Source organism: Ctenocephalides felis, unplaced genomic scaffold, assembly GCF_003426905.1.
Source record: "Ctenocephalides felis isolate EL2017-DRISC unplaced genomic scaffold, ASM342690v1 CF-g0.4_SCAFFOLD_03571, whole genome shotgun sequence".
Taxonomy (NCBI): domain Eukaryota; kingdom Metazoa; phylum Arthropoda; class Insecta; order Siphonaptera; family Pulicidae; genus Ctenocephalides; species Ctenocephalides felis.
The window spans coordinates 52,542,892-52,557,442 of record NW_020539725.1 but is presented as its reverse complement, the minus strand read 5'-3'; the positions used below and the strand labels follow the sequence as shown (position 1 = coordinate 52,557,442).

At 28.9% G+C, this 14,551-nt stretch overlaps 1 protein-coding gene across 1 annotated transcript in view; it reads left to right on the top strand.

Annotated features, from left to right (window-relative positions):
• LOC113386235 overlaps nucleotides 1-14,551 on the top strand; it is a 61,678-nt gene that overhangs the window by 31,536 nt on the left and 15,591 nt on the right. The window contains exons 4-7 of the mRNA XM_026624027.1: nucleotides 5,775-5,942; nucleotides 7,303-8,223; nucleotides 11,447-11,780; nucleotides 13,645-14,071. Coding sequence (XP_026479812.1) covers nucleotides 5,775-5,942; nucleotides 7,303-8,223; nucleotides 11,447-11,780; nucleotides 13,645-14,071 — 1,850 coding nt within the window. The remainder of the gene's footprint in view (nucleotides 1-5,774; nucleotides 5,943-7,302; nucleotides 8,224-11,446; nucleotides 11,781-13,644; nucleotides 14,072-14,551) is intronic.

Below are 14,551 nucleotides of genomic sequence, written 5' to 3'. Positions count from 1 at the left end.
TATTTGCATATTTAGAAAAAACTATAATTGTTTTAAAAGTACTGATTAATTTTATTCAAATATTAAACATCGGGGTTCCTGTTCTATGTTACTGTTGAAATTTCCATGTTTAGCTTTTTTATATATGTTAATTTAACTTTGGCATTATTTTTGTAAGACATATTTTTTGCAGTGGATATTAAATAATAAATAAAATTAAAAAATGTTATGTACTTTATTATAATTTTTTTGTTAAGTAAAGCAGCTAAAATTTGAAACATTCTTCATAATATAGAGTAGATATAAAAATTTAGTTATTGTTTTTACTTGTACAATTCTATAAAACTGTAATAAATTCTAAAAATGCAAATGAATATTTTTTATATCTTCTACAATTTTGTAACTTTTTAGTAACAATTTGGAACGTTCTTGTAATTAAATAAAATAATTTTTCTTACACATCTCGTAGTGTATGTTTAAACAAAATTGCGAAATTATATAAAGGTGTTCACTAAATATGATTATTCTGTATGAATTATAAATTGTCTTTTAAAAAAGAAAATCATGCAGGCTACATTAAAAAAAATTGAACGAAATCTCGTTTATTGCTCTACATTCACAATGCATATTTCATATTACAGCAATTATTATTCGATTATTTCATATGATTACTAGCCTTTTCCTATATTTACTCGATCTCATTTCTTAACAGCTGTTAAGTTATTATGACATACTTACCTATTCAATATAAATTACCATAGGTAGCCTTATATGAAATGTCCTTACTTACATATAAAATAGAACAATAAATAAAAAAGTGTAATATTATAATTTTCTTGTTGCACAAGTAGACAAGGTTATAATAATGAATAGTAAGGATAGTAGTTGCTCTATAGGCACCTGTAAAATCACATGATAGTAATCAGGTTACTCTAGAAACTAGATTTATACGAGTTTTGCATGAACAAGATTTATGAGAATATCGAGTTATAAATGAATGTCTATCATGTTGCATTTGGATGTCGTATACCATTCATATTTTATGTGGAGTTCTTGTACAGAATTACTTCTCTTGAATTCTAGTTTTATATATAAATAAATAGGTAAAAAATATAATGGAGCATCGAAGCATCTTAAAATTCTTTGATACTTTATCATTATGTCTTCAATTCTTGATTTTGGCTAACAAGTTGTGACAATTATCTTGACCCTGAATTAATTGTAATTGTTCAATTTAAAAATTATTTTGCCGATATTAAAAAAATGACACCATAATGAACTTTATCAGTCATATTTAATTGTTAAAATTAGTTTGAGATTGCACTTATAACATTCTTGAATATTTGTTAAATTTTGCTTAAACGTAAGCAATGTAAAACAATAAATTAAGTTGAAAAAGCAGTTTTACAAGAGATCAATCTTACATATTTATTCCAACTCTGCTGCTAAATGTTTATGACGAAATACTAAAATACTAGATCAAGGTTATATACACTGTTATTTTTGTAAAAAATGTACATATAAAATTTATATTTTGAATTGGTTGAATAATGTTGATACTATTTCGCCGAATCCCTTCAAAATGAAAAATAAGACATTTGATCTGATTGCCCCCTAGCTCGCCTATGGGGTAAAAAGAAACAGGTGATAAATTTTAGAAGAATAATAGTAAAAAACACATTTCTATAATTAGAAATTAACTGAAAACATTACTGAGTTCGAAAGTTTTTTGTTGTGTTGTGTTGTGATGTAGTTCTTATGATTTAGACAGTATAATTACTTAAAGTCAAATTGGGCTTTTGTGCCCCGCCCTATCTATATCATACGGTATTGATACCAGATGACGTTGGCATGCAATTTCCTTTTAGCACTTATAAAAAATTGCAATATTGTTGCCTAATAAATAAAGTAATTAATTTCTAGATCATTATTTTGCAAATCATTTACCTCACTGACATAATTGCAAATAATCTATACTTTTTGCATTTCTATCTACATCAAATCACAGGATATTACAATTAAAACAGGTTCTTTGCCAAGTTGGTAATGATTGTAAAAATAATTGATAGCAATTAAAAACTAGAAATAAGTAATAAAAAACTAGTGTAAAATATTCAAAGATATTTATATATGCGAATAAATAACATAGTGCATATATATAAATATATACACCAATAATACATTGCATAATATACTTTCACTCTACTTCGCAGTGCTAATTCAATTAGATCCGCAGTAATTGTGCTATTAGTTAACAGCAACCCATTTTACCGAATACAAGATGATATAACTCTCATAATAATAATATTTATTAAACATGAAATTTTTAACAATAAGTGACGATCGAATGCAATGGGTACCTACCTTGTGTCAACATTTGTGGTATTTAGTGAACAGTCATTAAACTTTCTATCTTTGTTTATTTGTCGTGTATGTCATCTTTTAAACTCTCATATTTTCGCTTTTCTTGAGATCAAGGATCATACGCATGTTTATCCTTTTAATATTATATAACTTTTCTTTTTAGCCTTATATTTATATTATATATTTTTAAATTTATAAAAATTACGTTCAAATTATTTAAATTGATAACATAGAGCTTCTCTACATCTTAATTGTTATTGCATTTCTCGACATGATCTACATAATTTGCTCTACTATTTAATTTACAATATTTGTTTTATATTGAAAGTAGTATTTTTCTTATATATTATAGTACAATTTTGCAAATATTACAAATCTGAAAAATATGGATAAATTTAAAACACATTTTCTTCAAAATGTTTTTAATGAATGCAGATTTAATTTTCATTCTTCTTTATTTTCAACTTTTAGATTTTAAAATATACCCATGTACAGAGAAAAGTCAAATTCAAAGCCGTTTTATTCAAAACTTTTATATTGGAGTGCATATAACTGTTGGAATGGAACTGTAGTAAATTTTATCTAGTTTCTACATATTTAACTCAAAAATAGTGCTTTCATATGAAATTTGTGAGTTATTTGACAAAAACCAAAAAAATGTCCCGAATGTTCTGTTTATTGCTAAAAAATGAAAAGTCAAATTCAAAGTCGTTTTATTCAAAACTTTTATATTGGGGTGTATATAACTGTTGGCATGGAATTGTAATAAATTTTATCTAAATTTTCTGCTTGTTTAAATCAAAAATAGTGTTTTCATATGTAATTTGTGAGTTATTTGACAAAAACCAAAAAATGTCCCGAATTTTCTATTCATTGCTAAAGAATGAAAAGTCAAATTCAAAGTCATTTTGGTAATTATTCCTTCGGGTATACATTTCCAGGTTATCCAAAAAAATAAATTATAACAACAATAAAACTGGAATGTATCGATACAACAAAAGATAAAATTTGGAATATTATTAGTTTCCAAAATATATTAGGGTTCTAAACAAATTGATGTTCTCTGAAGAATTTATTTTTATACTTCTTATTTTAATCCAAATATTATTTGATGCGTAGATTTTTGACCATGACGCAGATAAAAATTCTGCTGGCAAAATTATTTTTTGTGTATTCAGCAATAAGAAAAATGTGCACCTACAGCAATTGTAGCATCACATGTTTAAAGGTTGTTGACCTAAAATTTTATAATCATAAGCAAATTTTTCATTTTTGCTATGTTTGTCAAAATTTGGTATTTAATGACATCATAGTATAATAAATGATACGCGATCAAAGAGGTAATGATTTCTTTTATTGACATAATATTTTCATATCTCAGTCAGAAAGAGGTGCCTAATATAAGAAATTATGAAACAATTTATACATATCATTTATGAAACATACATACATATCATTTATGTCTAAAATTTTTACTGCAGATTATAATCAACTGCTTTGTATCAAGCCGACCGAGGTTGAGATCGTACCCAGATCTAGTTGTGATAGCCCACGTTCTCCACTATGACGGGCTCTATCAATATTTATAAAAATAAGATTTTATATTTTATTATTACCAATTATTCTTGTGTGATACCTAATAAAGTAATATGTGAAACCTATAGGAAATATTTCAAAAATTTTAAATAGTCATCACGATCTATTTATAAAACTTAAAAAAATAATCCTTTGCAAAAAGTTTAATGGTTATATTTCCAAACAACAATAAAAAAGACGATCTACACCGCCCACGTCACGGAGTTTCGAAACATATAATTTGTGATCCAATTTCGAGCTATGCATAAAGATCGACAGCATCGTTTAAATCATTTCGAGTAACGAGATCTTGCGAGATCTTTTTGTTGACATCTATATTTATTCGATGCTGAACAATTTGCAATCTTTCTCAATGCGACAAGTTTCGCAAAATCACTTTATTGGGATCTGGGCTTCGAACTAGATCTCACGCGCTGCCATATGCAATATCATCTGGGAACATGGCCTTAAATTATACGGCATGCAATTAACATGGGTAAAACTACTATAAAGAAGTACCTGTAAAAAATCAGACTTTTATTTGTTTGATCCTGATGTTGAGAAATATGACAACGTTGGCAGATGGCTAATGAATAAAATACTAAAAATGTTAAAAATAACACTCTCCAATGATTTAGTGTGATATGTCCAGGATTGAAGAAATACAATTTTTTCAGTCAATGAACTGTCTGCAAATATAAAGCTATCATAAAAGCTCTTGATTCCGAATGCAATGAACAAACTGTATATTCTGTTACTGTACATTTCAACTAATTTAAAACCTCTTGTAATAGGTCAAACACGTTTCAAATCAATGTCAAATGGCTTTCCCACAATGGTAATTCTATCAATTCAAGCAATTCGAATAATTTCAGTTAAATTAATAATGATTCAGCGCATTCTGAGGAATTTCAATAACTCAGTACGAAAATATTTTTTAATTTTCATATACAAACACATACATGCAAATGTTGGAGATAAACATATGTAGGTTTAAAGATTTGACTTTGAAAAAAATTCTTCCAGTTGCCAATGAGTTGGTTTGACCGTGGCACGGACAACGTTATTTCGTAATATTACATATTTATGCGGAGTCGTGTGTTAGTGGCGATCGTGTACAGATTGACACGAACACAAACTTGAAGACAAAAGTCAATTTTAATTTTAACAATATTCTATACAGATCTATGGTCGAATAATAAACTTTCAAATCGCTGTACTTTCTTGTATAAGCCATCAATCACCCGCATATTTTTTGTTTGGGTCCTTTCTGACAATCATACATCAGACGCTTTTAACTAATAGTTTTCTAATAATTCATTGTTTGTTTTTGTTATTTCTTTATATCTTCTCCAATCTTCAGCATACCACATTTCTAAACTGTGCTGGTGAGATTTGGCGGTCTTTGAAACCGATAGAGTCCATGTCACCTCTATGAGGGCTTATGCTGAAAATGTTACCTTTTTCGTAGCAGTGGCGTTAGCACCCTTAATTTATATAAAACTATGATAAAATAAAAATGTAATAACATACGATTGGTTTTTATATTGCAAATCCAATAACCATTTGAAAAAATCCTTAGTTTGCTAGATCGGATAAAAATTATACCTGGAATCATATAAAAACCAGTTACGTCCAGACGATGTATTATTATTATCATATAATTCACATATAAGGTCTTTTAGAATCCTATAAACAGAAAACATATAATATTACATTTACATTAACCTCTACATTTATTTTTACTATAAACATATAAATGCACGATATCGCAATAAATAAGCTCTAATGTATCTAATAAAACAGACCACACTCTGCACTTATACTCTAATGATTTATTATTATTATCATTACAGGGTAAATCCAATGTTTATTGATGACAATGACCAAGAGATCAACATGAAGGACGTCGATCTCGACAAGGATCTCGCCAGATGTCCAACGATGAGAGAAAGATCCAATTCATCTGGTTATGGATCTTCCAATCATAGTGAGGGAATTTATAATGATGACTTCAAAGACAGGTATAAATATTGTAATTTAATGTTAATAAATTGATTATGAAAATACTACAATGTGTTATGAAGAAATAAGCCATTAAATGTGATGGTCATTAGGACGTAATTAGATGGTAAGATTTACATCAAGACATCGTCGTACTTTAGTTCAGATATTCTAGCTCACCTTATTTTAAAACATTATATTATACTTATTGAAATTTATATGAAAAAAAAAAATACCATAGCAGAAACCTAGTTCAACATACTTCAAACTCTAAATGATAAAAAAAATGGAGATAAGACTGAAAAATTGTCAAATATTTCATCATCTTTGAGAAGCTTTTCTGAATAAATATGAACTCAAATTGAATTAATGTTTTTTTTTGAAGAATCGATTTAAAGATAATCCAATTACCTTGTATTCAAACTGAAAAAAATCAGGTCATTTCAATATGCATATAATTATCTCCTTTTTGTTAGAATGTATGATTTTGTATGAAATTTGTATGAAATGATTTTTATATGAAAAAAAAAATACCATAGCAGAAACCTAGTTCAACATACTTCAAACTCTAAATGATAAAAAAAATTGAGATAAGACTGAAAAATTGTCAAATATTTCATCATCTTTGAGAAGCTTTTCTCAATAAATATGAACTCAAATTGAATTAATATGATTTTTTTGAAGAATCGGTTTAAATATAATCCCATTACGTTGTATTCGAACTGACAAAAATCAGGTCATTTCAATATGCATATAATTATCTCCTTTTTGTTAGAATGTATGATTTTCTTTAAAATTTAGCTTGAATAATTGAAATGAAAGTTAAATCAACTACTTGTACAATGTGTCCATTTTAAATAAAATAAATTTACTAATTATAAATATCCAATATTACGTTAACCAATTATAAATGTTGTGACCTATGTGAGTATTTAATTATATATAAAAAATGTAATAAAACAAATAATCGTGTTTTCACCGCGAAAAGATTATTTCATGTTCAAAACTTTTTATTTCTTTTTTAATAATTCAATCAAGAAAAACGAGTGGAATACAATAAAAGTTATGATATTGATTTCGTGACATTACAAAGTTTTATATCTTAATTTTTTAAATATAATTATGGTTCGACATTATTGCAATAAAAATATTATTAGAGCCATTCGTCAAGATATAAAATCGATTACGAGAATTGAAATGAAATTAAAATGTAATTTATCATTATTTACCATTAATAGCCTTGCTCAATTTTTGTGGTTAATCTGCTCGTTAAAATTTAATAATTTTATACATACATTTTATTACACGAGATAATAAGCTATTGTCAATATACATAAATATGTGATTTTTATCTATATGCATATAAAATACCTTTTCCAGCCCTGTTCATTCCAACAATGCGACTCTGAGTGGTCCGCCCATCAAAAAACCAGATCAAATAACGACTAGTCCTTCTTTTCCAACAATTTCCCGGTCTCAATCTCGATGGACGGAAACGTTTAGAAGTGACTCGGAATATTATCACCAAATACCTTTAAGAGAACCTCAATTTAGCGATTCCACTGCCGATAATATTTCAAGTTCCAACGGAGAAGAGGCTGAAACATGTGATAATCAAGAAAATATAAAATCCCTGGATGAACGAAGTCCTGGTTCTCCAAAACCACGTCCTCGACTGAGTCTGCCACAATCAAGAGTTTTAGGAAGTCTAGAAAATGCTACGAATGTATTGAATAACAAAGAGAATGTATTTATAATTTCCAAAGATTTAGAACATAGAGAACCAATTTTAAGGACTTTCCAACCTGTTTATCTGGCTCGAAATTCTAGAATCAGTGAATATCAAAATTATCCTATCTACGAAAACCCCATTGGTAAATCTGAATGTTACCAAAGAGACGGAGGGTTTAGACAAAATCCTGAACTACTTTTGAGAAACCAACGGTTTCACAATCAAATCTCAAAACCTCTCCAAGTAAACCGTGATAGTCCACAAAATTTCACACCTAGAAATCGGGATCTCTATCCTGGTGGAAGATACCGACGTGAATCTAGGGCATCATCTTTGTCTTCTGGATCTGTCACTTCATCCTCTGGCCAAGGAACTTTGTCGACGATTCCTGAAGGCAAACTTCTTACTGAAGACTATCAATGTTTTGGTGATGTTTTAAGTAGGAAGAATAATTTGGAGAGTGCTTCGGTTGCTGAGAATTCTGAGTGTGACAGCAAAGATAATTTCGAGGTTTTGAAGCATACTTCTGAAGTACAAAATGGACATCATCAAGGATTTGCCATACCCAGGTAAATGAATCCGACAAACTAAACTTATTAACTTCCCGTAGGGTAAGTTATAGTAATCGCAAAAAATCGAAAATGAAAATTTTTATATATTTTTACGTTTTAAAGGTTTTTGAATATTTTGGCATACCTTAGAAAAAATGAATGTGTGTTTGTGTGTGTATGTGTGCGGATACAAATTTTCGTCGACGGTTTCGGGTACACCGATCAACCGATTTGAATAATTCAAAAAACATTCGATTTGTATTTATAAGGAGACGTGCTGATCAGTTTTTGGCGAAGACAGGTCTAGCCGTTTCGAGGATACGGGGCAAAAAGCGCCAAAAACGGTAACTCATTTCTTGAGAGAACGGAGCGTCCGATTTAAATAATTCAAAAAACATTTTACTTGTGTTGACAAGATGAAAAACTGATTGAATTTTTGGTAAAGCAGGTCCAGCGGTTATGGACTCTCAATAAAAATAAGTTAAAACAATGTCATTTGGCGGTCAAAAATGTTTATTGGACATATGTACATCAAATTATCAGATATTTTACAGCGATTTTAATAAGTGTACACATTTTGTGTAATTTTTTTTTGGGTCCATACCAAGATTTTTAATTACGGTACGGGAAGTTCTAGCAATTTGCCTTAAGGCACGATGCCCTGCACCCCACTATTTTTTTGCCTAAATGGGTTCTAGTTTTTTTCTTATAAATCACAAATATTTTTTACAGATATTACGTGATAATTAATGCTAAGGAGAATATTTATTTATTCAAAAAAACTACGAAAATGGAAATTTGTGTCCAATATTATATATTTGTCTTATATAAGTTTTACATAGTAAAAACAGCACTAACTTTATGATTGATTTGACTTTAAGAGCTACGTTTTCACAGGATTTCTATTGGCATTTTCTCGGAGAAGTTTGTTAAGCAACCAGAAAATTTCTATTTAAAATTAATATATATATATATATATATATATATATATAATATGAATGAGCACAAGCACACCAACTACTTCTGAATCTATTGGAATATAAGTGCATGTCCAGAATCGTGTTAAAAGAATGTTAACGTTAATAACATATTCCAAGGTGTGATTTAGTTTTTGTTATAATGTGCACTTTCTTTTTCAATTCATTTTCTAATTCCAAATAGCAATTTCATTTTGTTTTTGCCTTTTTCCCATTTCATGATGCACTCAGCTGTTGCAAAATGAGACCTTCGTCGGTTCTAATATTTTATTATCTCTGAAAATTGCATTCACTTAAATTAATACATGAAAACCTTAATCATTTTTATTGATTTTCATACTGTCGTGTTAATTCTCTAGATTTCTATTGCACATCCAGAATGAAAATGAATCACGAAATAATAATAAAATCAGACTAATTTGTTATGCGTCAAACTATTGATAATAAAAACTGCGTTTCTTGTATAAATTACATTAATTTAATATAAAGGACAGCCGTTAGACACGCTAAAAAGCGTGATATTTTCAAGTAATTGAAATTCCACATTTTTATAGGTAATAATTTGTTAAGAAAGTTACAAATAAACATAAATAGTTGCATGTTGCATCTATAGACACTCGTGTTTTTCTCGGTCGTAACTTACAAACTAACGGTTCAGAAATATATTAAAATATTGATATTTGTTGGAATCTTCAAGTTAATTTTTTTGCATATCTTCACGTTTTAAGGGTTTTAGAACAAATTGATGTATGCATGTATGTGTGTGAGTGTGTGTGTATGTTTGGATACAATTTTTCGTCCACGATTTCGGGCGCACGAATTAATCGATTTGAATGATTTAAGAAACATTCGATACCTATTGATGAGAAGACGTGCTGATTAGTTTTTGGTGAAGACAGGTCTCGACGTTTCGAAGATACGGGGAAAAAAAGTGAGAAAAACGGTAATTCAGTTTTTGAGAGAACGGAGTACCTGATCTGCATGATTCAAAAAACGTTTTACTTGTATTGAAGTGAAGAATTGTTAATTTTTTTAGTAAGGCAAGTCTAGCGGTTTCGGAGATTTTCGGAAAAACGTAAAAAAAAGATATTTGGCGGTCAATAATGAATATTAGAAATATGCATTTTAAACATGTGGACTAAATTTATTACAATTTTTTTGGGTTCCGTACCAAGATTTTTAATTTTTAAAGTTCACTTAGAAGGTTCAAATAAATTTCAAAATTTTCAGATCTTTTTTTGAAAATTTTCAAATATATATATATATATATATATATATATATATATAAAATACATAAATTTTAAATTTACAATTTAGTTTAAAAATGTATATATTTTATATGCGTTATTATACTCGTAAGTAATATATCCTCAGATGTATTTATTCGGCTTCTCTTTAATGTAAACATTTTCAAGTGTTTTAAGCGATAAGATCGTCACAGTATATTATATAAACGGATAAATAAATAGTAATATTAATTTTGTCTTTGAAAATATGTAAAGCAATTGTAATTAACCATTGATCAATATTTATTTTTTTTTTTTTTGCTCGAATATATAATTCTGGTACGGGAAGTTTCAGCAATTTGTCATAAGGCACGATGCCATGCACTACTAGTTTGAACAGTAATTAGGACTATAAGCATGTTTAATGATAATTTTACCTCAACTATAGGACTTATTAGAAAACAATCCAATGTCTGTCTTATCTATTTAATGCAATTTTTAATGCAACTAATGAGTTGTTGCCAGTGGCTTTGGAACCGTATGGGCTGGGTGGGTTCTCAAAATATGATACTGTCTAAAATGTCCAAAAAAACGAGCTCACACTGGTTGTCTAAAAAAAATGAGCCCATACATCAAAAATTTGCTTCCGACGCCACTGGTTGTTGCTGTTCCTAATAGTGATGATATGTTTTAACTTTAGAACAATAACAAGTAGGTCTATTTTACTTCTCAGTACTGTTTGATATTAGGTTGTCCAAAACGTAGATGTCAACCCACGGCTCATATGATTGAAAGCAGAATACTTCTTGGCTTCATTAGGAAGCTTGAAAAGGCTTCAAATGTATTTTCAGAATAATTGAAGAAAAAATTGAGTCTATTAAACCATTTTTTAGGAAATTATTTATCAAATTTAATATTTTTCAAAAGCAAAGTGCAAGGATTTTTAGGCCTAACAATTGATATTGAAATCCAATTATTTTGCACAATATCTCATCAAATTTAATTTATGATAATAAATTTAAATTGTATTTCCCTCAGACCAGTATGGCCTCCCATGGATCGAATCATCTTAGCTCGAAGGAAGTATGACGGCTGGGATTCCGACTCAAACCTCACTCATCATCCAGATCCGGCTCATTTCGACTCAAAAATGAGTCGACATGATTCCAATAACCGGAGGAATTCCAATTTCGAAATTGACTTGAATCTAGATCCCAGATTTCAGGGTCAGGAAGATGACGGAATTGGAAATGAAGACGAAATCATAGACGGTAGAGGAAGTTCTACAATTGGTGACAGACGTGAACCAAGTGATGATAATAAAAGCAAATGTCGTTGCGATGCTTCAAGGATGCTAGTCAAACTTTCACAAGTAATATAAATGATTAATATATTCTCAATATAGTAATAATTTAATTGATTTGGTAATTGAGTTCTAGGAAATTGAGCATATTATAAATACAAAAACTCAAATTTAAAAATTGTATGGCATTGTGATAAATTTTATCATTAATCATCTGACTATCCAAACTATGACAACTTTGGAAACTTTTAAAATAATATAGTTTGAAACTTTTAAAATGGGTATGAAAGATACCTAATTTGAAGTAAACTATTGCAATAGTACTTTAGCTATGATATGTTATTTATTATATACTAGAGATATATTTAAAAAAAAAATTAGTATTGGAAGTTGTGACATGAGAAAATGAATCAGAAATCAGAATTTTTGGTAACTATTATTTCTGGTGAGCCAAGGCATGGTTGTACATATTTTTAATTTTAATAATATTATAATTCTCATTGGGACTCCTTGTATCAATAATAGTATTTCTATACGAATCATTTCTAACCAATTTCGGTTTTCTAACCAAATTTGACGTCATTTTTCATTTTTTTTGATTATTTTAGAGCACAATTTAAACGATTGTAGTGTGTGAAAACAAATAATGTCTTTGTTTAATAATTCTTGCGGTTTTATAAAAACAGATTTTCCTGTACACATTATTTGCAATATTATCATTATTTCCAATAAAAAATCAATCGTGTTCCATATTACATGTTTGTTTTCTCTATTTCTCTGAGAAAGTTGTTATAATACTCTAAATATAAAACGTACTATTATATTCTGTAATATATTTTTAATTTTTTATTGTATATTTTCTCACTGACCGATCAACTTCCCGTAGGCTGAGTAATTGCAAAAAAAGAAAATTTTTTTATACATTTTTATGTATCAAAGGTTTCTGAACATTTTGGCATACCTTAGAAAAATGGATGTATGTGCGTGTATGTGTGTGCGTGTGTGTGTGGATACAAATTTTTGTCGACGATTTCGGGAACACGTACGACCGATTTGAATAATTTAAACAACATTCGATTCGTATTGATAAGGAGATGTGCTGATTAGTTTTTGGGATAGGCAGGTCTAGCCGTTTCAAGGACATGTGAAAAAAGTGCCAAAAAAAATTTTCAAAAAAAATTCAAAATTTTCAAAAAAAAAAAAATAAAGTTTCAAAAAACTTAAACTTTGCAATATTTAAAAAAAAAACAATTTCGCACAAAAATTTGAGAATATGTTGAAATTTTCACAAAAATCGAATATTTTCAAAAATTTCCAAATTCTCAAAAAATTAAATTCGTTAAAAAAAAAATCAAAAAATTTCAAACTTCTGAAAAAAAATTGAAAATTTCGAAAAAAAAATTAGATTATCAAAAAGGATCAAATTAATTTTGAAGCCTAATTTATGAATGCCTAAATGAACTTATAGGTTTACGGTAGGTTTTTATAATCAATAATTTGTTTGAAATTATTGAAAACAATTATTGATTATTTTCATTTCTCGAATGTTTAATTACGGTACGGGAAGTTCCAGCAATTTACATTAAGGTACGATGCCATGCGCCCCACTAGTTTAATTTTTTATTGTATATTTTTTCACTGCATAATGTTGTAATAGTAATCCAGAAATGTTGGTGCGGAATGTTGTTTATGTAAAATGGCAATATAGGAAAAAATATCAATTCAGCTAAGAGTATATTACTTCCTTATTATCATAAATCATAATGAATGTCATACCGCCTGTCTTCAACAAAGGCGATACATGCATATATATGCATAAATATAATATATATATATATATATATATATATATCTGTGTGTGTGCGTGTATGTGTGCATTACGTATGAATTCGTACACCTATATTCATTTATTTTTATGTATGTTTTTCCTCAGGAAATCGAATCCATACTTTTGGAAGCTCATTCTCCTAGAAGTGCATTGCTGACGATCCGCCAAGAACTTTTAGGTCACATTAGGAACCACGATTGTTCTGAAACTCAATGTGACGTTTCGACAGGCAAATCCCGTTATGATATCAACAACATGACGACTGGTGATGTCTACGGATTAGAAGTCACGACTGATATATCAAATGCCAGGACTGACCCATGTCAGCCTGCTGACGACAGGGTGATGGGCGCTGATAAGAATGTGGATCTTTTGCAGCAGAAGCCCAATGTTTTTCCCAGGAGTGAAGTAGATGTTCATCATAGTTCAAATAATGATTTATCAAACTGCGAAGATGCTATGAGGCGTTTGAGTGTATGTTTGAGGAGCGACAGAAAGCTGTTGACCGTGACTAGAGCTTTTGGCGATAAAGGTAAAAAAATAAAATTAATATACACTTTATATTTGGTGAGGAAAATGTTATATAATTGCCATGAACCTGCTGATTTGCTGATACCTACTAATGAGTCTACCAATCAATCTACCCTATTCCCCCTGTTCCATCTATTTGTTACCATATCACATTTATTACTTTCATGTTTTCTTATTTTTAATAATTAATATATTTTTATCCTCTCATTTATGAGCTTGTATTAATTCTATAATAATTAATACTGTGTCTGCTCTGATTTCGCAAAAGTACTAGCAAAATGATTCTCGTAATGAGTTGTATAACAGTACTATATTTCCAGCATTTGCTTAAATTGGTACTATTCCGACAGTACTGCAATTCCTATTGCATCAACGTGCGTCATGTTATATCATATTTATAGAAATCTAAAATGTTCATACTACATTATAAATAATCATATAATAAAATAAATTTTCGAAGGATATGGGAGAAAGAAAACTT